Source organism: Halichondria panicea, chromosome 13, assembly GCF_963675165.1.
Source record: "Halichondria panicea chromosome 13, odHalPani1.1, whole genome shotgun sequence".
Classification (NCBI taxonomy): domain Eukaryota; kingdom Metazoa; phylum Porifera; class Demospongiae; order Suberitida; family Halichondriidae; genus Halichondria; species Halichondria panicea.
The window spans coordinates 6,056,079-6,080,958 of NC_087389.1; the positions used below are offsets into that span (position 1 = coordinate 6,056,079).

Genomic DNA, 24,880 nt, shown 5'->3' on the forward strand with positions numbered 1-24,880 from the left:
CCTAGGAAAACAACCCTTATGGAGCAAACTAATGTATTGTATTTTATTGCTTAATTAAATATAAAGCAGTGCTTAAGCTTCAAATTGATTACAATATCACTCACTTTGAACCTTCCTACCCTAAAATATTTTCGGGTGAAAGGGGGACAGTATTGACCTACTGTTTTGAGAAACTAATGTTTCAAGTTCTATCCGCATACAAGAACAGCATGAACAAATTCAATGGCAGCCATTTAACGGCTATACAAAAAAAATTTCGGATAAAAAAATTTTTTTTTAAGTTAGAGGAGATATTGAAGTTACTTCTTATGAAAGAAAACCAAAATCCTAAAATAGCTCTAAATATTTTACTTTGTAGCGTACTGAACATTATTAGTTTGCTCCATAAGGGTTGTTTTCCTAGGCCCTGTCACATATAACACCCTGACAGTGATGCTTCCCCAGGGTGTTGAGACAGTAGGTACCATCAGAACAGATGGAGTCATCTTCTCTACACTCATCAATATCTGGTGGGCCAGAGTGAGTCACACTGTGTACTAGTACAAGCCAGTCTCCTCACCTGTACAAGATCCCTCCACCTCCTCATATCACAGGGCACACTCCTTACAGCTGTCAGCCCCCGGACCACCACACTCTGTCAGGCATGCCCTATCACACACTGCATGGATGCATGTGCGTGGTGTGTGGGTGTGTGTGGGTGTGGGTGTGGGGGTGGGGAGATGGTGAAAGTACATGTCACTGTGGGTCACATGTAAATTATGACATGCATTTACATTATTATGTTGAAGAGCTTATGGTTGAGTCACGTGACCACTGGCTTAGGGTCCCGCCCACACGACAAGATATGGTGTGCGTGAGTGACAGTTTGAAATAAAGTATGCATTGCCGCCATGGCACAGAAAGTTAAGGGTTAGCTAATTTAAGGGGCTCTCCCTACAAGTGCAGAAAATTACCGTTCGATGAGTTAATGCTTAACTACATTTTCTGGCGAGCACATACAGTCAGTCGAGATAGTCCGACCATAGGGAGAATACACGGATAACTGCAAACATGTTATTAGCGGAAATTCTAAGACTTCAACTATGGAAAGTGAACTGTTTATTGAAGTGTGTCTGCTAATTTCATGTGCTTCTATTGAGTTGGGACTTCCCCTGATTATAATGCCTGATTATAAGAGGTGTCTTTATTTCAAGGGTGGTCAGTGTAGCCACACCCCCTCACCCATAATGGCGTGCTGTATCTTCCTATTCCTCTCTAGGATGCTCCTCTCCTGGTCCTCCACTGACTTGTGATAGAGCTACTCACCACACAGCCTCATCTGACAACACACCTGAAACAAGGGATAACAATTTGTTATAATTATGTTGGAGAACAATAAATACTGTAATAGTGCTGCTCACAAGCATCACTTACAGCTAGACTCTTTAAGCCTGCACTCAGTCTTCTTGCTTTGAATACTTTTCTCTTTTGTTTCTGATCCACGTGGCACCATCAAAAGTCAGAAGTAAGGAGAGGAGGGGGCGGGGCTGGTGTTTAATTCATTTCCCTTTAGCCTAAGAGGGAAACACCAGCCCCGCCCCCTCCCACTAATTAATTGTCTCAAAAGTCAATGACAATGACAATAAGTAGCACCAATATAAATGAAAGCACCGCGGGTGCTGATGCCTCGGTGGAGGTGCCAAAGCTACATAACATAAAAAACTACTAATAGCTAGCTTTTATACACACATTGATTATAATTATCATGATGAATTTTGCTGCATGCGAATAGTGGGTAATGATCGACCATGATTGTTGTTAAAAACGATCGATGCCAAAAGTTCAAGTCTAAAATTAATGGCAGCATCAGCAGAGCCTTGCAGCTCTCTGCTCACTGTTGCAGCTACCAATAGCTAGCGTTCTAGTGCAGAGCTAACTACTAAGTAGAGTAGTAACACTCGGTGAACAAGTTTTGCTACGGACTCTTCTGAAAAGGCTGCAATAGCATTCCAAGTAAGCAAAACTAGGCATAACTCGAGAACGAAGCATTATTTTGCAAATCCACGAATTAAAATCCAAGTAAACATGACTAGAAGCCTATAGAAACTCTTACTTGCACTTGATTCATCCTTGAGAAGCTGTAGCGGTCTACACACACACACAGACACACAAACACACTACCGTATACCTCGCTTGCGCATGCGCACCGAGGCATAATCAGACAAATAATAGCTGTAGATTTTACTATAAATTACAGTGATTGATCAAACTACTGATCTATGCAATCCCTATAATTTTTTGACAGTTTTTTGCTACCAACTCTTGCTAGCAACCTTGTTTTTATGCCTCGGTGCGCATGCGCAAGCGAGGTATTGTGTGTGTGTGTGTGTGTGTGTGTGTGTAGACTGCTACAGCTGCTCAAGGATGAATATCAAGTGCAAGTAAGAGTTTCTATAGCCTATAGGCTCTTAATCATGTTTATTGGACTTTAATTTGTGGATTTGCAAAATAATGCTTCGTTATGCCTAGTTTGTTACTACTTGGAATGCCATTGCAGCCTTTTCAGAAGAGCACGTAGCAAACTTGTTTACCGAGTGTTGCTACTCTACTTTAAGTCTTAGTAGTTAGCTCTGCACTAGAAGGCTAGCAGCTGCAAGAGTGAGAAGAGAGTTGCAAGGCTCTGCTAATGTAGCCTCGATCCCAGCCCCTCTCACATCTTTCTCAATTGAGAGCGGCCTGGAATCGAGGCTACTGCTAATGCAGCCATAATTGTAGACTTGAACTTTTGGCATAGATCGTTTTTAACAACAATCATGGTCGATCATTACCCACTCCCTGAGATTTTGTGCAGCAAAATTAAATTATTTATCATGTGTATAAAAGCTATTATATAGTAGCTTTATGTTATGTAGCTTTGACATCTCCACCGAGGCATCGATCAGCACCTGCGGTGCTTTCATTTTTAATAACTTGTATTTGGGCTTTGTTCAACAAAGAAAGGAGTTGTTTGTTAGACTCGCAAGCCGTCACTGTTGCAGGCAAACAGTGACGGCTTGCGAGTTTAGTTGTTTGTTTCTATTAAAAGTAAGGGAATTCCCCAAACTGCACGGAGGTGGGGCTCATCCATAATTATGCATTCCGTATTTCTTGTGGCTGAGCACCCCTTTTAATCCCCTGCACCCACACCATCCTTTCTCCTTTCAACTTAACAACAATTTTAGGTCACTGTCACCAGGCAAAAGCAAAGAACTGATCAGCTCTAAATCTATGCAGTCTAAGTCCAGACATTAGCAATGCCAGTGAGTGCATATAATTACAGTACAGGCTACTGCATAGATCTATTATAATTATTACAATTATATACAAGCTATAAAGTGGATGTGCATATGAGCATGACCTCCTATAAACTAATAGTCTTCTTAAGCTACAGCTCTCCCTCCCCATGTAGGGCAAGCGTCCGATAGCTCAGAGCAAGGTTGTCTTTATCTCACTCCTAGTGGTGGACATGCTCAACACCATCCTGCAAGAGACCATCACACTCTCCAAGGGTGATCGAGTAGCAAGTGCCCGAGCTGCCATCATTGTCTTTGTTCTCTGTATCATTATATTATTTGGCCCGTTAACGATTGGCCATTATGTCTATCTCTGCATAGCAAGAAAAAATCCAGTCAGTTTTATTACATCTCTCCTTGAAATTATGGGAGTGCTTTTCTTTTTCTATGGCAACAATATCACAAGTATTATCAACAACTGGAGAATTGAGTTAGGTTGTGACTCTCAATGCGTCCTTGATAATCAAATAGCAGCTGCTTTCTCTTTGGGAATGTCTCTAATCATTTTTCAGATAGTTCCGTCAGTTCTGAAAAAGCTGTTAAAGTTGCTGAAGAGAAAACAGCAACATGTGAAGAAAACGAGGTCGCCTGATTGGTACACTGCGCTTGATTTGATCACGATGTTTATCAAGATCAACACCATCTACTCGGCTATTGTTGGGATGACACAATCCACTGATTTCTGCAGCAGCACTGAAGTTGCTGCAAGTTCAGTTTTCCTGTCCGTTTGTGTTCTACTGGGATTTGCTAGCGAGTTAATCGATTATTTCTATGCTTTGGACACGAATTTAAAGAGCAACAAAGAATACATCGACAAGTCATTCAATCAATTGGTAACTATCGGCATGATTCTTATTGTCACTATTTGCCTTCCCTTTTATTTACTGGCCGATAATTTCCAGCCTCTCGATTGTGCGTTCAGTTGTGACACTATTGTTGCTAATGCGACCATCAGCACAACCACATGCAACCGGACGGCCAACAGTGGAGTTAGACTAGGGTTTACCCTAACCACGCTTATTATCGTCCTCATCTTCTCCAGTGTTTATTTCTATCATGTTCGATTAGCTGAAATAAATCAAAAGAAGCTGAAGAGTAACATTGTTATAATTACTGGGAAAGAAACAGTGGTGTAGAATTTTTAAATTTACCATTATAATTATCAAGTTGTATTGTCATAATTATATGCTTTTTCTCAGAATTAACTATAATCAGGAGTAGCTATACATAAAGCTAATTAAAATTAATGATTCAATAATTATGTATAGGTTTGCAGTGGGAGTGATATAGGTCTGAAGTGGTGTGGTCCATAATTATTGTGCCCATTATATAGTCACTCCTAAAAGGGGTGGGGCTGGTCTTGCAGGTACACTGTTATAGGAATGCTATGAACTTTACTTCCAACTTTAAATTATTAGGTATTGTCTCATATTCACATTACACTAGGCCCTGATAACATTATTTTTACACATTATTAACCCTATTCTCGAAAAATGTGCCTAATATTAAAAATCCAAAAATGAATGTGACAAAAATAATAATTATAGACTAAATTAACATAAACACAGCACACATGCAAAGCTAACTGACACATGTACACGACATTATTAATATAATCATGATTCTCATAATATTGGTGATAATCCTTCAAGCCATGAAATGTCGTTATGCAAAACTTAATGTAATGATCTTTACCATTGATGCTTTAGACACTATTATGCTAAAAATTATTCCGAGCATAATTTATCAGGGCCTACATTACACACTGTGCATATGGCAAATGACACTATCATTAGTAACATACAAATCTTGAGTATAAGCAATAAAAATAATGAGCTATGCTAATAATAATAATTTTTTTCTGATGTGTTCCGAGCTTTCACCTTTGACCCTAAGCGAGTCCCCGTCTAACTTGCCATGGTGACTATGGGATGGACTTTGACCTGGGCTTGATACTGATTTGATCTCTGTCGGGTTGTCATAACGACTATAGTCTGGAAACTCGGTAATAGTTTTAGAGAACTTGACTTTCGGAGCCGATCTCCTAGCGTCTCTACAGTGTGTGGGCGTGTGTGTGGGTGGGGGGTAATTTATAAAGAACAGAAATAATGCTGCAACTAAAGTGACTGCTATAGTGTACACACTGCTATAGTGTACACACACGATTGGTAATACACAGTGACACTAGCAAGAGCAAGTGTATGCAATGGCCGAGTGGTCTCCCAGTAAAGTGTAGGGATAACTCACTCTGTGTGTCTCTGGCTCCTGGAGGACCTCTCACTCTTGCTATCAGCCTGGGCAGAGAAATCAAACAATGTAGGTGGCTACTAAATAAGTGTATGCTGTTTGTTACATTGAAACCTGTCTATACCCTACAACTAGCCTCTATAATACAGCCAGGTTAATGGGCTCCATAGCATGTGTTTGGACTTGTGTTAGCAGGCCACCCTCTATAATACAGCCAGGTTAATGGGCCCCAAAGTCTCCGGAGAGCATGTGTCCCTCTATAATACAGCCGGGCCCCAAATCTCTGCCCGGTGCATGGCCACTACCAAACAGGTATGATACAGTATTGCACAAAAGCTACACACATGTACAGTGTCTCTCACCTCATCTGACTTGCTGCAGAGGTGCTGTATGATAGGAGTGAGGGGGGAGAAGGTTCGGGTCATACCACCACCACGTTGACGAGCCTCTCCATTAGCATTCATATGCTGAGCTACTGACGTCATCTGCTTCCTGTGTGTGTGTGGGGGGGTGTGTGGTGGGAGGGTGTGTGTGTGTGTGTGTGATGGGAGGGTGTGTGCGTGTGTGTGGTGGGAGGGTGTGTGTGTGGGGGGGAGGGTGTGCGTGTGAGTATGTGTGTGTGTGGGGGGGTGGTGCAGTCATAGTGTGTGTATATTATTACATGACATGGTATCGTGCTAAATCTGTCATCACCCAAATATCTGGTACCATTTGAAAAGTCTTTTTCTAAGCTTTCGGGAAATCATAAAATTGAATCCACGGAATTCAAGTTATGGCGACTGAACGAGTTCACTAACCAATTGATTAAACGGGGGACATGTACATGTAGTACATACCTGCACATTAATTTATACTATTCACTCACTCTAACACTTCTTGGGGGGTGGCTGTTCGATAGTCAATGGTATTATGGTCCTCCCTTTATCTGCTGCTTCATGACCTCTGTCCTTTGACCTTCGCGACCTCTTCTTAGCAGCATGATCCGGGGGTACGATTGGAGGATCGTTTAGGGGTAGTGGGTGGTTCAGGGGGCGCCTTCCGCACAGGTACTTGACCCCTGCTGGGGGGAGGGGGTTGATAATTAGCACAAGAATAATAAGAAGCACTAACAAGCTGCTTTGTAGCTACGTACATGTAGCTAGCTGCTGGTAATAATTGTTTTTGGCTGCCACGTGCAGAAATGCTAGAGTCAAAGTTCACTGAGGCTACTATTTGAGACTGAACTACGAATATTTTACCCCCCGAAAATTACCGGCTATACGGTAGACACTAGCAGTAGCAATTCTCCCAGTGACACACTCTCATACAGACTTGCACACACACCACCATACACACACACTACACAATCACTAATTAAAGGCCCTCCACTTACATAGCGAGCTGCTCGGCCATGTGTGTCAGTTCTCCAGAGAGTGCCCAACAAGTCTCGTACATCATGAGATAGAGGACACAGATATTCTGACCCATAACATCGGCCCAATCCACCGGCCTCTGGTTCTCCCTGTCCGTGTGGACCATGCTGTAGCCAAAGTCCATGAGCAGCTGTGTGTGTGTGTGTGTGTGTGTGTGTGTGTGTGAGCTGTGTGTGTGTGTGTGTGGGTGGTGTGTGTGTGTGTGTGTGTATGTGTGTGTGGGTGTGTGTGGGTGGTGTGTGTGTATGTGTGGGTGTGTGTGTGGGTGGTGTGTGTGTATGTGTGTGTGGGTGTGTGTGTGTGTGGGTGGGTGTGTGTGTGTGTGTGGGTGGTGTGTGTGTGTGGGGAGTGATACAGAAACTAAATAACCAAAAATATGATATTCAGTTATCGTAGCTACAGTAGCTATGCAATCGAAACTTAAGTTATGGAGCCACTGGAGGTGACTATAAATATACTAGCTTATGTTTTATTATCCCTGGGCTTACGTTATTGGTCTCACTTGTTAAGTTGGATTTGGCCGAATATAGTCAGCTACAGAATGCACTTTTATTGTGTGTAACTGCTCTAACCAGGCTAAACTTAAGTATGGCAGTCTAAATTAGCGACTAAATGTCAGTGTCAAACGGACAACCAGTAACTGCCTATTAGTCCCTGTATAGCGAGCATGGCGGGTGTGGTGAATGAGTCATCTGGTATCTGCAGTGCGGAGGAGGGCAGTCCACTCTCCACTAGGAACTGTATGATGGGCAGGCGGCCATGGAGGGCAGTCTTGTGGGCCAGACTGAAGTGGTGCTCGTTACTAGAATAGTGAAATCCTCGAGCTCTTTGAGAGGACAGGCATCCAGTTTAGCCCTCATACCTGCAGTGGGAAAACAAGAGTCTCAATTAAAGTGGATTAATCAATACATGTATAGGTACAGTGTAGGCAGGCTTGTGTACTAAGAGGCGCTGTATGATAGGAGTGAGGGGGGAGAAGGTTCGGGTCATACCACCACCACGTTTACGAGCCTCTCCATTAGCATTCATACGCTGAGCTACTGACGTCATCTGCTTCCTGTGTGTGTGTGTGTGGGAGGTGTGTGGTGGGAGGGTGTGTGTGTGCAAGTGTGTGTGTGGGGGGGAGGGTGTGTGTGTGCGAGGGTATGCGTGTGAGTGTGTGTGTGGTGGGAGGGTGTGTGTGTGTGTGTGTGGTGGGAGGGTGTGTGCAAGTGTGTGTGTGTGTAGGGAGGGTGTGTGTGTGCGAGGGTGTGCGTGTGAGTGTGTGTGTGTGGGTGGTGCAGTCATAGTGTGTGTGTGTGTGATAGTGTGTGTATAGGTACCTAGTTATAATTCAAACGGACATGTTACAGTAGTTTCAGCAGCCATAACTTTAGTACTGTGACCCCAATTTATGATTTTGTGAAAGCTTAGAAAGAGACCTTTCAAATGATGTATTTCAATCCAATATTTAGATGTGGTCATAATTCAACTTTGAACCCTGGGCTATTATTACATGGTATCGTGCTAAATCTGTCATCTCCCAAATATCTGGTACCATTTGAAAGGTCTTTTTCTAAGCTTTCGGAAAATCATAAAATTGGATTCACGGAATTCAAGTTATGGCGACTGAACGAGTCCACTAACCAATTGATTAAACGGGGGACATGTACATGTAGTACATACCTGCACATTAATTTATACTATTCACTCACTCTAACACTTCTTGGGGGGTGGCTGTTCCATAGTCAATGGTATTATGGTCCTCCCCTTTATCTGCCGCCTCATGACCTCTGTTCTTTGACCCTGGCGACCTCTTCTTAGCAGCAGGATCCGGGGGTACGGGGGGGGGGGGGGGGGGGGGGCGATTGGAGGATCGTTTAGGCGTAGTGGGTGGTTCAGGGGGCACCTTCCGCACAAGTACTTGACCCCTGCTGGGGGGAGGGGTTGATTAAACGGGGGACATTTTACATTCTTGCTTTGAACACTTTTCTCTTTCTTTTCTGATCCACGTGGCACCATCAGCAAAACTCAAAAGTAGAGAGGGAGCTGAGGGGGAGGGGCTGGTGTTTTATTCATTTCCCTTTAGCCTATGAAGGGAAATGAATAAAACACCAGCCCCGCCCCCTCCCACTAATTAATTGTCTCTCAAGAACTTATGACAATGACAATTTATATATATATAGCACTATTGATGATGAACAACAGACAATTAATGTCCAAAATTGTAGACCACAGTCAATAATTGTATCAAATGATCACTTGAGGACAACACAATGAATGAGGTATAATTATACAAAAACAAAGTGTGTAAATTATGTTCAGTTCAAGTCCAGGAAGCAGCTGTCACAGACTCTGACCAACTTCTTTGAGGAGGGCAGCTGGGTGCTTTGTGAAGTGCACTGTTGGCAGAATATCATCCTGTGTGTGTGTGTGTGTGTGGGTGGGTGTGTGGGTGGGTGTGTGTGGGTGTTAGGGTGTGTGTGGGTGGGTGGGTGAGAGTGGGTGTGTGTGTGTGTGCTGTGTGTGTGTGTGTGTGTGTGCTGTGTGTGTGTGTGTGTGTGGCTAAATCTGACCTTGAGGGAGGCTTAATTTATAAGGCCTAGGAACAGGCCTGTATTGTCTGGGCCAGGTTTTGTGGTGGTAGTATCTGATAATGGGGATGGGTCTATGTGGTTCTTGTACTATGGTTGCACCAAAGATCAAAGGCTTCAGTTGTAGTTTATACTACTTATACAACCTGTCTGACCACAGCCATGGTATATGGCTGTTATACCCTAGTGTATAACAGCCATATACCATGGCTTGTGGTCAAACTACATGTACAGCTAGAACTGAATACAGTATCCCACCTTTGCAACAAAATTGGGTTTTTTGACACACTGTTTCAATTAAAACAATGACACACTAGATCTACTCAATTCAATCAATATTATAGCTAGAGAGAATTCAATACAAAAAAGGGTCTACTAATGTTTTAGTCAACATAAAAAGAGCCAAGTTCGAGCGATGAATAGTTCCAAAAAGGAGGCAAATTTGGAAGAACTCCGTGAACCGAACGATACTGGTTTGTTTGTGTTGCTTTTTTTCAACTTTCAACATTGGTTGTCACAACCTGCTTATTGCATTGCTGCATGGGACCAGGAGCAGTAAGAAGGGTCCAGACTGCCAAGTGTTTCTCAGACTAAAGAGACTGCACTGCACTGGGCCAGTACAGTAGGCTTGTGGAATGATATTTTCGGGTACATATTTGCACTCTTTGTAGACAAGTAGCACCAGTGTACTTTCTTGAAGTGCCTTCTATAAAGATGCAGAAACACAGCCTTCACAATTGCTTGCTTGAATCATAGACGCTTGCTTGAATCAGCCATCGCGCTTTTTAAAAAGATAGCAAATTCATTGCATAGCTATAGCAACAGTGACGTCAAACAGTAGTTATAAGCATATTCATTGAAGAAGCATGACAGGAAGTAGCTAAACATAGTAGTACAGTTCTAAACATAGTACAAGCCAGTTAAACTATGGCCTCTCGTGGTATATTTGCTTTACACGCTCGAGTAATCAGATAAACCAACTCGGCTGCGCCTCGTGGTTTATCAGATTACTCTCGCGTGTAAATCAAATATACCACTCGAGGCCATTGTTTAACTATAACTTCTATAGGTGGCAAGCACAATTAACCTCTAATTTTGGTTCTTAGAAATTAGCACAAGGCATTAGTCAAGATAGTAGTGTGTGTGTGTGTGTGTGTGTGTGGGGTGTCCTAAAATCCTTATCATTACACAAAATCACCATAGAATGTTGCTATTCTAACAACATCCTGAGCAATGATGGCTTCCAGAACTTGTATGGTACTTTTTAGGGCTAATATTTTCTGGCTAATCTGCGAGATAAAATTAGACCCTCGACAATTCCCCGCTATAAGGTGGTATCAATGGTAGATGCTCTTATCTACTCTTGGTGGTATGGAAACTCACATACAAATTATGGTGAGGATTTGAAGTGGAGAATGGGCTGGGACTAGCTTGGATATACCAGCAGATGTGGTGGGAGGGTGTGTGTGTGTGGAGGGGGGCGCAGTCATAGTGTGTGTGTGTGTGTGTGATGTGTGGTGTGTGTGTGTGGGGGGGCGCAGTCATAGTGTGTGTGTGTGTGTGTGGTGTGGTGTGTGCAGTCATAGTGTGTGTATAGGTACCTAGTTATAATTCAAGCACGGACATGTTACAGTAGTTGAACATCTTTCAGCAGCCATAACTTTAGTGCTTTGACCCCAATTTTAAAAATTTGATGATTTTCTGAAAGCTTAGAAAGTGACCTTTCAAATGATGTATTTCAATCCAATATTTAGACGTGGCCATAATTCAACTTTGAACCATGGGCTATTATTACATGGTATCGTGCTAAATCTGTCATCTCCCAAATATCTGGTACCATTTGAAAGGTCTTTTTCTAAGCTTTCGGAAAATCATAAAATTGGATCCACGGAATTCAAGTTATGGCGACTGAACGAGTCCACTAACCAATTGATTAAACGGGGGACATGTACATGTAGTACATACCTGCACATTAATTTATACTATTCACTCACTCTAACACTTCTTGGGGGGTGGCTGTTCGATAGTCAATGGTATTATGGTCCTCCCCTTTATCTGCCGCCTCATGACCTCTGTCCTTTGACCCTCGTGACCTCTTCTTAGCAGCAGGATTCGGGGGTACAGGGGGCCGATTGGAGGATCGTTTAGGGGAGGTGGGTGGTTCAGGGGGTGCCTTCCGCACAGGTACCTGACCCCTGCTGGGGGGAGGGGGTTGATAATTCACTTTTTGCATCATTTGATAGGATATAAAGAGAGCTACAGAAAACTCTATTTATGACAATTACCGTATATGCTTGACAGAAGCCGCGGCTACTAAATGTTTCATTTTGCTGGAAGAGGAGGCTACAATTCAAGAGAGGACACGTACTGTTCAAGAGCGGCGTTTATTAGCTCCAAAATATTTAGTTTGTCATTAAATTGTTGTTTATAAACTTGAACTCTGTCATGAGAAAGACTTTGTGAAGCACTAACAAGCTGCTACTTGTATCTACGTACATGTAGCTAGCTGCTGGTAATAATTGTTTTTGGCTGCCACGTGCAGAAATGCTAGAGTCAAAGTTCACTGAGGCTACTATTTGAGAGCGACTACTAAATATTTCATTTTGCTAGCAAGGGAGGCTACTATTTGAGTGCGGCGTTTATACAAGAGCGGCCTCTGATCGAGCATATACGGTAATACAAGAGTGCTCTTGTTTGATAAAATTGGGTCAAATGGACCACGGATAATTACTAACTTTGGGCACAAAATAATTTCTGAGACACACCCACGGTTATATATACGAACACAAGGAAATAATTACGTGTGTAGAATAATCATTACAGAGTGATTGCACTTACTTCTTATTGGCTGATGGTGCAGTAGCCCCTCCCCCTCCAGTGGGCGGGGTGTCCTGGTTCATGTGCAGTATCGATGCCATGAGGTCGACGTGATGTTCCGTCATCTTAGTCAGTCTCTCCTCGTGACTAGTCAACAGTTTAGTAATGGCAGATTCATGCTCTTTCTCTAGACTGGAGAATGCATCTCGTAACTGTCTATTCTCCTTCTGTACACTGAGGGGGTGGGTGGGTGTGGCAAGGGGGAGGGGCTTATTACAGTAACAGTGCAGACAATTGAGTGGTGTAGTCAGGTTATCAACAAGGAACTATAATTATTGAAATCTTAGAAAAGAGTTAACTGCATGTACTAGAAAATCTACAATAGCACCTTCCATAGTATATACTCAGTATTAGCATTACTCATGCTATTGAGGCTATGCTTCTATAAAATCATACTTTCTACCAAAATTTGGTAAAAATTGCCTAATGTGCTAATATCTTTGCCTATTAGGCTGGCATAATGCTCAATGCTCACCCGTACCTATTAGTCTCAAAATTATGCTAGCATAATTGGGCAAGGCCTATTGAACACTAGCTGGACCACGAATATTTTACCGACGAATGAAGCGACCTTGACCACCTTTACCTGCAGTGAAAGCAGCAACTACGAACATACTATCCACAAAGTGACTAAATATTGCTCAACCACGAATATTTTTCCCCTTGAAAATTACCGGCTATACAGTAGACACTAGCAATTCTCCCAGTGACACACTCTCATACAGACTTGCACACACACCACCATACACACACACTACACAATCACTAATTAAAGGCCCTCCACTTACATAGCGAGCTGCTCGGCCATGTGTGTCAGTTCTCCGGAGAGTGCCCAACAAGTCTCGTACATCATGAGATAGCGGACACAGATATTCTGACCCATAGCATCGGCCCAATCCACCGGCTTCTGGTTCTCCTTGTCCGTGTGGACCATGCTGTAGCCAAAGTCCATGAGCAGCTGTGTGTGGGTGGTGTGTGTGTGTGTGTATGTGTGTGTGTGTGTGGTGTGTGTGTGTGGGGGGTGTGTGTGTGTGTGTGTGTGTGTGTGGTGTGTGTGTGCGGGGGTGTGTGTGAGGTAGGGGAGTGATACAGCTAGACTTAGAAACTAAATATCTAAAAACCAAAAATATGATAGCAGTTATCGTTGCTACAGTAGCTACACACGTTTCAGACTTGAGCAAGCACTTATTACACTAACAGCACACATCCACCCACCCACTCACACATCCACCCACCCCTATAACGCAGCGTGATGCATGAGAGTCTCTCCCCCAGTGTCCCTCACTTGGAAGGGGATCTTAGCCTCCTCCACTAGCCATTGGAGACACCCCACTGAACCACCCTAGTGGAGGGGGGGCAATGGTAGTCAATTATTAGGAGACTGAACGCAAAATTGCAAAATAATAATTATTCTCAATTTTCAAACACAATTAATTTTATGATAGCGGGTTATTTTCAAGGCATTCATTTTTCACAGATTGCCCAACTAAACATTCGAGATTTTCGATGATATACAGTGTCAAACGGACAACCAGTAACTGCCTATTAGTAAGTGTGTTCCCTGTACCTGTATAGCGAGCATGGCGGGTGTGGTGAATGAGTCATCTGGTATCTGCAGTGCGGAGGAGGGCAGTCCACTCTCCACTAGGAACTGTATGATGGGCAGGCGGCCATGGAGGGCAGCCTTGTGGGCCAGACTGAAGTGGTGCTCGTTACTACCGTACGTGTCCACCTCGTGACTGCTCAACATGTGATGCTATGTGGGGGTAGGACCATTTCCAGTCCAACAAAACACGAGAGAATAGTGAAATCCTCGATCTCTTTGAGAGGACAGGCATCCAGTTTAGCCCTCATACCTGCAGTGGGAAAACAAGAGTCTCAATTAAAGTGGATTAATCAATACATGTATAGGTACAGTGTAGGCAGGCCTTCATACTTGTGTACTAAGCAAAGCAATTAGTGAAGGAGCTTGTACATTAAAGAGCCCTAACAGATAGTTAACGCATGCATGGAACAATTGTCTAGTGTAGCATCTTCAGACGCCCATAACTTGTTACAATGATCTAATTTCAACCACTTTTGGAAAGCTATATAAAAGGAGCACTGTTTAACGTTACACACACATGTACATTAATAAAGAGCCCTAAACTGAGCTACTACAATTAAGACAACTATCATCACCTGACAGCAACTCCCTGGCGGTGTAGAGGGAGCGAAATGGTTCCTCTGATGTATCTCTCTTACTCTCCTCCATCCTGAGTTGAGTGACAGTCGTCCATTCGGCTTCTAGATGGTGGTCACTGTGAAGGTCACTCTCCATAACTTAGGTCAAATGAACACGACTGTCTTTAATTAAAATGTGACTGATTTAGGGGGATCACTCTCGAGTAGTGGTTCTTTCCACGTCTCCTCAATCTGACGGAGGCTCAGGTTGTCTTGGTGAAGTTTCTCCTCACCCACACCCTCTGGTAATGGCAGCTCGTATGTAGGTACCTCAATGTCCACCACTGAAAGCCTGCACACGAGGATCACATGATCATTACTATACATACGGACATTGAACAAACGTACACACAACATAGAATGTTTAGGGTAGGTGTGATTGTGCTATAATGAAGGAGCTGCTTTCACCTGTCTTTTCTCCAGGCCTTGTCCACAACTCTCTCTCCAGGAGCCCAGAATTACGGTGTGCATAAGACAACTTGCTGTCCATGTGTTCAGTCCTGTATTAGATTTGAAGGTGTCTTTGACTAAAAAGTAATATTGAAACATCCTTTCAACTCCTAATCAGAGTTGATTGTGTGGGTGTTAACGTTGCTAAGTACGTGTACATACTGCGCATGCTCAGTTCAACTTTTCACATTCTACCACAACAATGTATTGAAAAAAGCACAGCATCAATAATAAGCTCACACATTATAATTACAGAGACACAAACAACATCAAAGTAAAGAACAGTTATTTATCAGTTTCAGTTTCGGTCCGTATTGTCTACAATGAATCTACAAATGTCTGTAGCAGTGTCTCCTCTTCTCAGTCCTATGGCAATTTCCACCAAGGCCCTAAAGGTAGCTCTGGAAGGATTCACTCTTTGCCACGCTCTCAATGCATGAGCCACTTCAGCTTGATTGCCATAACGACGTGTGACATCAGTTACATCACCGAGGTCGGCTGGGGTGAGGTTGAGTCGATCCAGCAGGTTGGATTGATTGACTGCATGAAGAAATAAAGACATCACTAAAATAACAATTTACAATTTTCGTGATAGTCTTATTAAGCACTAAAAATGACACACAGGCGAATAAAAAAAAATGCACACTGAAAATAGTTACCTACAATTTTCTTGACAGCTTATATCATTCACTAAAAATGGCGAATAAAAAAAAATGCACAAACAGTTACCTGTGATGCTGTCAGCCAAATTGATGAGCTTCACTGTGGGCTTTTTGAGACCATCTGACAGGAGACTCCATGTTACATGTTGTGTACTCAGGAGCTTGGCCAACATTTCACGCAAGCACGATACATTATCTTCACGACACTTGATATTGATGTTGGTGAGATCAGGATGAGTTAGACCTAGAGCCAATCCCAGATTGAACCAGTGAGGGCTGGCACTTTCATGTAGTTTCTCGTAAACATGTTGTAGATCGGTGATTGTCAAAACCTGTACAAAAACAACAATCAACAGGGTTTCATTTGGTGAGGGTAACCCCCTCAGAAATACCTTCTAGAGGAAACTCAATGAATACAATTGAGGGGTTCTGGTGAACAATATTCTTAACAGGGCAGATATAGTAATGAATTCCTGGGGTCACGAACCCTCTAGATATATACATGTCATCAACACCCTAATATCATACACGTGCACCATTTGCTCCCCTTGCCAAAATGTCAGGAGGATAAGTAGATACAAGATTTAGAGTACTGCCTACCTTGTGCACGTTCAGCAGGTGAGGAAATTTCTCCGCGATTAGAATGATGTCACTCTCAGGGATTTCTTGATCTAGTTGTTGGTCCCTCACTCCAGTCTTCTTACACACATCTTCCATTACTGTAACAGAGGACAATTCACCTGAACATAACAAAGAAAAACAAGTAAAAATATTGGGTCAAAAAGTAATTATTCGCGACATATATAATTATTATAAGCGACATAACAGCAACCAATGGAGATTTTTTAGGACACTGTTAAGTCTGAGTTGGCGCTACAATTACAGTGCAGCAACCATGCAGCTTATAGAGAGTAGATTACCACAACTGTGTGAGTGGCTGTACTTAAATTAATGTTGATAATTGTCTTTTGATTGAAACCTTTCTAAGAAATGGTGCTGATACCATTGTGTAGGTGAATGACCAAGCTACAAAAATGTTTCTATGGAAACACGAGGTGGTGGGTTTGGGGGATTAATAAGCAAATTGTTATTATAGTGGGTAATCGGTTAAAAGACTAACCTTAAACAGCTAAGGTCTCAGACTTCATAAGTTAAATGGTTTAGGTATCCTTTATGGGTCTACAAATGTCCACAGTGTATATAATTCATGATTTACTGGTTTTTAGGTATACTTTTGGTTAGAGTAATAACTTCTGAAAAATTAATAGCTTCTATAATATTATAGCTTTCAAATTTCTGTAAGTAAGTTCACAGATAAAGGGGCTACATACCGGAGTATTGCTGCTGATCACTCTTTCTCTCAGTCTTCATAAGAGTATCTCCCGTAGCAGACGATGGTTTTCCTAATTGAAGGGAAACATAATTATAATAATTGTTACAGTAATGAAAGCACCGCGGGTGCTGATGCCTCGGTGGAGCTAGGTGCCAACGCTACAAAACATAAAGCTGCTAATAGCATTCATTAATTTGCTGCATGCAAGCAGAATCCAGAGCAGAGTCCGGAAACTCAAAGAGTGCATGGGTAATCATCGACCACGATTGTTCAAGTATAAGATTAATGGCAGCATCAGCAGAGCCTTGCAGCTCTCTTCTCACTCTTGCAGCTACCAATAGCTAGCGTTCTAGTGCAAGCTAACTACTAAGTAGAGTAGCAACACTCGATGAACAAGTTTGGCTATACGTGCTCTTCTGAAAAGGCTGCGATCGTATTCCAAGTATAAGCAAAACTAGGCATAACTCGAGAACGAAGCAGTATTTTGCAAATCCATGAATTTAAATCCAAGAGAGCATGACTATAGAAACTGTTACTTGCACTGGATCGATCCTTGAGCAGCTGTAGCAGTCTACACACACACACAGACACACACACACACACACACACACACAAACACACTACCGTACGTATATACCTCGCTTGCGCATAATGACCAAGTAAAATAACTTATCCACTATACATGGAACCCCAACAGTAATTCCTTACTGGTATATTGATCACTCATTCTACACACAGGTTCCATTACAGGGGACGATGGACCAGAGGGGGATAATACAAAGGTCAATTACAAAAATATGATACGCAAATAATTTGTTACTATTGTAGTACATATAATTTTCCTATAATAAAAGCTGCAAATATTTACGTATAGTGCTACATAACTACCGGAGTATTGCTGCTGATGTCTCTTTCCTTCAGTATCCATATCTCTCGTAACAGAGGAGGCTTCACCTATAACAAAGGGAAACAAAATATTGCTGAACACTGCACTTACCAGAACTTTCGATAAACTTTAATTATAGTTGCAATTTACATGAAGGCAAAAACAGTATGACTATTCCGTATCGTAATCTAATAAGTGATAGTAAAGCAATGTATGTCATGTACTTACCAGATTGTTGCTGCTGATCACTCAATGTCATCTTTGTACACATGTCTCCCGTAATAGAGGATGATGCACCTAATTGAGGGGGAAAACAAAAAGGTAACTTTCAATTTTAAAAAACGACTGTACTCACCAGAACCTTCGCTATTGTCCAGCCAGATTCTATGTTCATCACTGAGATCTCCCCACACACGTGTCTGAAGGGAGCACTTCCAAAACTTACAGCCACTCCGTTCGATCACATCAGCAAGGTGCAATTTGCCAGTGCTCTTCTTGCATGGGCAAAAGATGGCTGTCTTGGGTGTGTCGTTGTTGTAATGCAACACTGCACAGGACAATTTAATGCTGTGCAAAATTTCGTTTCGAATCATAGGGCATACTTCATTGCGAAGAGAAACAGGGACGTCGATATACACTTCCATATATGAGAAGGAGTCGATCAGAGTCACGGTGCACGGGAGATCGGAGATTTCGTACTGGATACAATTTTTAGCAAAAATGCTTGTTTCGCCTGAAGGGAGCAAAACTTTCCAGCCCACCCTCTTAATCACGTCCACAACTAGACAGCAAAAGACTCCAGAGCGAATACACCCACTACGAAAGTAGATAGCGAGGGGCGCTATTGTGAAGGAGGAACGGATTTTATCTAGCTCAGCAGGTGGGATGGATTTGAGTAGAGATGGCATAAAGAACTCGGCTTGGTGGAGAGTGGACTCCACTAGTGGAATGGGAGCAATCACGAGAAGCTCTTTCATGATCAACAGCATATCTTCTGGAGAAAAGATGCCTTTAACGTAATGCTTCTCAAAGAATTGTAGGAACTTTAAATTGATTATGCCTTCGTCTCGAAATCTCTTCCATTCAGCCTCGATCCCTCTTGTACTTAGAGTAGAGCGTGATTTGACTTCAGCATTCCTCAGGGAGATGGCGTGCTGTGAGAGCTCGGTGATCTTGTCTAGTGGAATCTGGGCATCCACAAACACTGTGTTGGGGAGAATGGAGGGATAGTAGTGCGCTATACACACGTTGTCAAAGAAGACCAGAGCAGCTTCAAGATCTTGGAGCACATAACGAAATCGAGTGGCTAATCGGAGACATTCTTGCTTGCTCAGTACACCTCGCTCGAGAGTGGCAGATAAACTCTGGAGAAGTGAATCCAAGAAGGACCACCAGATGGGCATTTTGACTTGTAGCGGAATAGAACGCTCAACAGCTATTCTAATCCTATTGGCAGTGGCCAGTGAATCATCATCTCGGCTGATCGTGTTGAGACCAAAAATCAGATTGTTCAACGCAAGATCGTTGTACACCAATAGCTTCTTGATATCGGGTGGCAGCATGTCGAGAATCTCTTGATTCCTCTTGATAAGAGTATCCAAACTCTTGAGCTGATCCAAGAATGTGCCCACAAATATCATTTTCGGCTTCTTGTCTTGTGAGGTATGGGACTCAATGGATCGAATGAGACTCTGAAGTGTCTCCCCGAGGGTCATGTGAGATGCATGAGGACTACCAACAAGCTGCCCATCCTTGTAGTACTCGTCAGAAGGGAAACTGGAGAGTTCGTCAATCAAACGCAGGACTATCAACGCCACCGAAATGTGCTTGATGAAGAGAGGGCTGATGTCGTGGAATTGCGGCTGGCCGCCGCAGTCGGTAACGTACACCCAGTTGGAATCAAACAGTTCTCCTTCTTGCTGGTCACTGCTCGACAGTTGGTCAGTTCCCTGTGTGGCTGGCTTCAGCTCTTCTGCCACACCACTCACTACACTCGCTATCACTTTATTGATAGCTCTGTCCAACTTTCTTGCAGAGCCAGAAATTGCGACGGAATCATTGCTCAATGAAGTCGATTTGAAACCAGAAATTGACTCATCAGAAACAGAAATTAGCTCGGTTGTGGTCATCTTCTTCAAGCTCTCGGCAACCCTTAATGCCGAGGATGAATCAGTGCTTTCTTTTGGTAGCTTGGCGATGATTTGAGCTAGTAGCTTGCGCAGCTTTGGCTGAGACATCTCTTCCCAGCCTCTTCCAGTTGACCTGAATTTTGTGTTGGACACAGGTCGAATGCGTACTGGATTTTCCATACAAGGAGTGCTGTCACGCTGTAGTGGAGGGGGCTTGTCAGTTAGCAGGTGCTTGAGGTTGGTCTTCCCTGTTCCCGCCGGTCCAAACACGAGCATGTTGACAATGTTGACCAAGACGTGTCCGTGCTTCATCCCCTCATCAAACAACCGCTTCGATTCTAAACAGGATGTGTGAATGTAACTAACTATATGCAATACTTCAGAGCTAGGTGACAAGATGGACTACCGTAGAAACTGGATTATTAGCGCATGCGCTCATGCATGGGGTTAATAGTAGAGCTCTATATTCTTATATTCGAGAATGCGCCTATAATGCAGTCATATTCTAGCCCCACCCATGCAGTAACCAGATGTCTCTGTGACGAGCGATGTTTCGTGGCAAGCTAACTCGATCTATATCATTATGTTACAGTTTATTTTACACTTCATTTTAAATTCATATCATAATTTTATTATAAAAATATTCATATTGACCAAGAACTTGGAACAAAAGGACGTCTCATATTCTCTCAGCATGATCAGACAAGGTAGTCCTTCCAGATGGATATCACCAGCTATAATTATAGCTACCATGCACTGTACAAGCTAGCTCATAGGAATCAATTCAAAATGTTCACCAAATAATTATTATTATCTTTCGCATGCCATGTAAACGTAGCGGGTCATTTTCGTGGGGTAAAAATTAGTTCAACTCGAACACGGTGATGTTCGTGAGTCAAAATGTTCATTGCCTGCACTGCATTGCATGCGTTCCAGTAAACCACGCCTAGGTCAGCTTGCCCACGAAAATAATTAATTACCCACAAAAATTATCCGCTATGATTATATTTGATGTTAAAGTCTCCCACTCCCACACGCCTCAGGGTTAATTGTATTGACATTCTGCGCAACCAAGACAGTGTGAAAACACAATACAATAACAGTACTTGTGATCACACATACATGTTGTAATGTAAACAAAATTACATCAAATCATACGTAACTTGGTGCATGTACAATAGAGTACATTGAGTGTGGAAGGCAACTAGGTAGCTCTAGTTATACAATAGAAAAGCATTTAATGGAAGGACCGGCATCGATCTGCTACAAACAATGGATATAGCAGCTGTACGTACATAAACCTTTAAAGCTTGCTAAGTGAGTGACCCACCAATGACAGGGAATGTGGCTGATCATTACAGGAATGTGCTATGAATGAATTAACATGATGATGTCACTAAGTACACAGTACAACGTTACCAACCCAATCACTCAATCACAGTGACGGTACATGTATGTGTGCATATATTGATGCAATGTCCGATAAACAGTATCCATAATTAATTATAACACATGTACCACAGTGTGTGGAATATAGTCAAAGGAACAATGCTCTAGCTTGATCAAACCAGGACCACATGGAAGGGAGTAAGCAACTAATACACACCATATAAATACATGTCAGGTATGTCAAACACACTTGTAGTATTGTAATTTGTGTGTGTTGACCAAGGCTAGGCGGGCTACATATATTAAGTCTACGCATGTGCTTGTGCAATTAATCCATGATTTGAGTGGTTGTATACAAACCTTATTAAGGTAATGAAAGAGGTGAAGCCAACAGTTTAATAAGAGCGGGATTACCAACATTGAAACATTGAGACAGCTCACAACAGCTGTAGGTACACACTACATGTATACAGTAGAGGACAAATTAAAGTTTATGATGTGTTTGTTAACCCGAGGCACTCCACGGGCTATAGTAGTCAATCTGTGTGTCTGTGGATATGAGTCTATACTCACCCGGATGTGATAGCACTGTATTGGTACCATGGATAGCCTCAACACAACAAGGTTTTATAATATTAAAGGTTAAAGCTTTGTTGTCGAGCAAAAGCTAAAAAGCATGAACTGCACTGCAAGTTGGCCTAGATATACACGTGACTTTGACTCGAGGCTGTAAACGTATAGACCTCAAACTAACACCGAGGGTTTGCACTTCAGTTTGATTCTGTTGCACAAACAAAATAATTGTTTTTGTGCATGTGCGCTCAAGCTTGCAATATATAGGTACTGAGAGCAAAAACATTTTAACTTTCCTCGTAAATAATTGGAAAATGCAGAGCGGGATTACAAACATTGTACAATGGATTTTGTACGTACAGTCTACTAATAACTATAGTCACGGTAGAGGACAAATTAACGTTTCTGTTCTGTTTGCATATAATTATAGTCTCTGCGTTTGTGTTGATTCTGTTGCACAAGCCAGTGGGAAATGCAGTAGCTAGGAAGGTACTGAGAGCGAGCGGAAAACATTTGAACGCCCAAGCACAGGAAGCCACACCCACTTTCCTGCGCATGACAGGTGTGGTCACTAAACGTACAAAAGCTCAATCTGAATACCTAGTGCTGCTCACTGCTTATGAATAGCTCCACTTTAGCTTATACTATAAGGCCTAGAGGGGTGCTCATCTCATAGCTGGATAAGCAAAACAATTGTTTTTGTGCATGTGCAATCAAGCTTGCAATATCAAACCACTAATCATATTCATAGTAATTAAGGCTGATAATGTAAACACAGTAATCACTAAACTATGCACAGGTGGTACAGTCAAATTCCTCAGTCACCAGATATTCCAGTTATATGGTACTATATGCGAACGAAACAGAAACTTTAATTTGGCAAGTTGCTACAGGTACGAGTGATTGCAACTATGAGCATCAACACTCACTGTACTATAAAGTTCCTTGCTCCCCTCACCTTCCTTTCTCTGTCTTTCTGGTCTTCCTCGTATCTCAGCAATCTTAGCAGTAGGACACGGACATGTAGAGAAATGAACATGTTCAAATACAGGAATGCATTCACACATGTATACATCAATTATTGCAAGTACACGTCTGTACAGCATGAAACTATCAAGAGCAGTACCAATCCTAAATAAAGCCACACAATTTCTGCCTTCATGCAGTAGTACATGTACACAAGTCAGTCTAGTTTGCCATTAAATATATAATGCTCAGCTAACGCATACTGACAATAATAAACTCACGTCCTGTTGTTGAGTAACAGTCCACAGAGGGTACATGTGAGGAGAGAGGGATATGAACACACTGGCTAGTACACACATAGGTACTTAGTACTAGCAATGGCAGATAATGGAAGGGTCAGTGGGTGGGTCAGTGGAACGGACGGTAAACTGTACAACAAGCATCTTACATGTGCAACTTTGATACGTATGATTTTGTTTGTCGTACAATACAACACATGCACACACACACACAATCACAACATACCTCAATGAAACCCTGAGACACATCAAATGGTACATGTGAGGGAGAGATTTAATCTTAACACACATACAAGACATCAGATCAGTTGAACGCTGGTGTGTATGGGACTGACTACACATAGCAACAAGTGGAATACATCTAGACCTAAGAAGCTCACCTTCTACAGTAGTCCAAATCAGTGTGAGGTCCAACATAGGAATGAGTGTGTACATGGGAAGAGACAAACACGATAATGTACCAACTTAGATGAATATTCTATGAACCAACAAAAGTATTAAAAGTACAATCTAATAAGTTTTGTAGTTGGCAATATGCAAATTGAGAGATAAAGACATTTTACGATTTCCTACAATTAGTGTAGGAGTTCCTATAGTAACCATTAAAATTAGTGTACACGTGCAAACACAACTTACATACTGTTGATCCAGAGAGGGAGAGTCCACAGGGCAAACACGTGGGAAGATAGTAAATGAATGATTACGAGGTTGAATGTGATCATACTAAATATTTCCCTATATAACACTATGGCACTGCACACACACAAGAGTAATAATGGGGAAGTAGAAACATCACAGAATATGCAACGGACACTAAATACTCTGACAACACACACCAACTTACAGCCTGTTGTTTCAGAGGGTCAGTCAAAGGTGAGGTGGAGATGCATGAAATGGAAGGAAGAGAACATTAGTGCAGTGATACAGTACACTAGTGATTGCATGACACAGGGGAGGGGAAACAATTGTGGGCAGCCAAACATGCAGACTGAAACACTTGATTAACCATGCATACTTTCAGGTACTACTATACGAGTAGATCTACTGGTCTCAATTAAGGAATAGTATCACATTCAGTTATCCGTATGTGCTCTTCTTTACACTGTCTACCTCCTAACAACAAGTGCTCAGAGCACAAGCATGTCAGCTTGGTAGAATGTGATTGCACACAACGTACCTCAATGGCGCTCTGTTGTCCATCCAGAGAGAGTGGTACATGTGGAGAGAACAACAACATGAGATAAAACACCTCACACTGACAGGGTAGAGTGTAGGCACTATACTGTGATGAATGAATGATGCCAAGTGTGTTTATGGGTGGTCAACAAGTACATCTAGGCACTAGGAGAATGCACTGATCATTGAGTATCTATCTATCATGTGAATATCATACCCTGTCATAATCGTTAAGTCCATCCATCAACTGTGGGGAACTAGCAGCATTCAGTGTTGTAGATTCAGCCATTATCAATCTCAAATATTATTAGTTCTTTGTTGTTCAAGGGCTGTTTCAACAAAGAGGGGCGTAGCTTGTAGGTTAAATGAGGGAT

The 24,880-nt window shown here is 42.3% G+C and overlaps 4 protein-coding genes and 1 long non-coding RNA gene across 19 annotated transcripts; 1 reads left to right on the forward strand and 4 right to left on the reverse strand.

Moving 5' to 3' along the window:
• Positions 1-186: 186 nt before the first annotated feature.
• Positions 187-1,716, reverse strand: LOC135347086 (uncharacterized). Its single transcript, XR_010398253.1, has 4 exons — positions 1,414-1,716; positions 1,222-1,330; positions 560-658; positions 187-506 (listed from the first exon to the last, which is right to left on the reverse strand). It is a non-coding gene; the product is annotated as an uncharacterized LOC135347086 (long non-coding RNA).
• Positions 1,717-3,161: 1,445 nt separating this feature from the next.
• Positions 3,162-4,494, forward strand: LOC135347056 (uncharacterized). The gene is made up of 2 exons (XM_064544897.1): positions 3,162-3,278; positions 3,428-4,494. The coding sequence occupies exons 1-2, from the start codon at positions 3,273-3,275 to the stop codon at positions 4,445-4,447; spliced, it is 1,026 nt and encodes a 341-aa protein (XP_064400967.1). The 5' UTR covers positions 3,162-3,272; the 3' UTR covers positions 4,448-4,494.
• A 529-nt stretch (positions 4,495-5,023) lies between these two features.
• LOC135347071 (uncharacterized) lies at positions 5,024-8,556 on the reverse strand. 4 transcript variants are annotated; one of them, XR_010398235.1, is made up of 6 exons: positions 7,963-8,510; positions 6,931-7,832; positions 6,424-6,618; positions 5,921-6,050; positions 5,559-5,605; positions 5,024-5,364 (listed from the first exon to the last, which is right to left on the reverse strand). XR_010398235.1 is itself a non-coding variant. In XM_064544940.1 (6 exons), the coding sequence occupies exons 4-6, from the start codon at positions 6,041-6,043 to the stop codon at positions 5,148-5,150; spliced, it is 387 nt and encodes a 128-aa protein (XP_064401010.1). In that variant the 5' UTR covers positions 6,044-6,050; positions 6,424-6,618; positions 6,931-7,832; positions 7,913-8,526; the 3' UTR covers positions 5,024-5,147. The 4 variants fall into 4 exon arrangements, 3 of the variants coding, with proteins under 3 accessions (XP_064401010.1, XP_064401009.1, XP_064401011.1); XM_064544940.1 differs by having other exon boundaries at positions 7,913-8,526; XM_064544939.1 differs by having other exon boundaries at positions 7,892-8,524.
• Positions 8,557-11,518: 2,962 nt separating this feature from the next.
• Positions 11,519-15,193, reverse strand: LOC135347058 (uncharacterized). 3 transcript variants are annotated; one of them, XM_064544900.1, is made up of 6 exons: positions 15,052-15,193; positions 14,616-14,935; positions 13,988-14,275; positions 13,209-13,378; positions 12,382-12,594; positions 11,519-11,741 (listed from the first exon to the last, which is right to left on the reverse strand). In XM_064544900.1, exons 3-6 carry the CDS (start codon positions 14,168-14,170, stop codon positions 11,534-11,536), a joined length of 774 nt encoding a protein of 257 aa, XP_064400970.1. In that variant the 5' UTR covers positions 14,171-14,275; positions 14,616-14,935; positions 15,052-15,193; the 3' UTR covers positions 11,519-11,533. The 3 variants fall into 3 exon arrangements, with proteins under 3 accessions (XP_064400970.1, XP_064400972.1, XP_064400969.1); XM_064544902.1 differs by having other exon boundaries at positions 11,519-11,738; positions 13,988-14,276; positions 14,602-14,935; XM_064544899.1 differs by having other exon boundaries at positions 13,988-14,276; positions 14,602-14,935.
• Positions 15,194-15,274: 81 nt separating this feature from the next.
• On the reverse strand, positions 15,275-24,852 carry LOC135347047 (uncharacterized). 10 transcript variants are annotated; one of them, XM_064544868.1, is made up of 12 exons: positions 24,724-24,852; positions 24,175-24,519; positions 23,557-23,969; positions 23,024-23,315; positions 18,330-20,441; positions 18,203-18,271; positions 17,975-18,042; positions 17,797-17,848; positions 17,087-17,158; positions 16,356-16,495; positions 15,823-16,087; positions 15,275-15,633 (listed from the first exon to the last, which is right to left on the reverse strand). In XM_064544868.1, exons 4-12 carry the CDS (start codon positions 23,169-23,171, stop codon positions 15,392-15,394), a joined length of 3,168 nt encoding a protein of 1,055 aa, XP_064400938.1. In that variant the 5' UTR covers positions 23,172-23,315; positions 23,557-23,969; positions 24,175-24,519; positions 24,724-24,852; the 3' UTR covers positions 15,275-15,391. The 10 variants fall into 10 exon arrangements, with proteins under 10 accessions (XP_064400938.1, XP_064400937.1, XP_064400940.1 ...); XM_064544867.1 differs by having other exon boundaries at positions 23,557-24,177; positions 24,508-24,519; positions 24,724-24,832; XM_064544870.1 differs by having other exon boundaries at positions 16,356-16,474; positions 23,557-24,519.
• Positions 24,853-24,880: the final 28 nt, after the last annotated feature.

Bases quoted from the DNA above. Each gene is read 5' to 3' on its own strand.
- LOC135347071 (XM_064544941.1), bottom strand. From the start codon at position 6,043: ATGACGTCAGTAGCTCAGCATATGAATGCTAATGGAGAGGCTCGTCAA. The intron at 5,606-5,920 runs GTGAGAGACACT...TTCTCTGCCCAG, and splicing joins TCTGCAGCAAGTCAGATGAG to GCTGATAGCAAGAGTGAGAG. The intron at 5,365-5,558 runs GTGAGTTATCCC...CACACACTGTAG, and splicing joins AGGAGCCAGAGACACACAGA to AGACGCTAGGAGATCGGCTC.
- LOC135347047 (XM_064544868.1), bottom strand. From the start codon at position 23,171: ATGCTGTACAGACGTGTACTTGCAATAATTGATGTATACATGTGTGAA. The intron at 17,159-17,796 runs GTAAGGAATTAC...CCCTTCAATTAG, and splicing joins AATGAGTGATCAATATACCA to GAAAACCATCGTCTGCTACG. The intron at 16,496-17,086 runs GTATGTAGCCCC...TGTTATGTTCAG, and splicing joins TGATCAGCAGCAATACTCCG to GTGAATTGTCCTCTGTTACA.
- LOC135347058 (XM_064544900.1), bottom strand. From the start codon at position 14,170: ATGTTGAGCAGTCACGAGGTGGACACGTACGGTAGTAACGAGCACCAC. The intron at 13,379-13,987 runs GTACAGGGAACA...ACCCACACACAG, and splicing joins CCGCCATGCTCGCTATACAG to CTGCTCATGGACTTTGGCTA. The intron at 12,595-13,208 runs GTAAGTGGAGGG...CCACCCCCTCAG, and splicing joins ATGGCCGAGCAGCTCGCTAT to TGTACAGAAGGAGAATAGAC.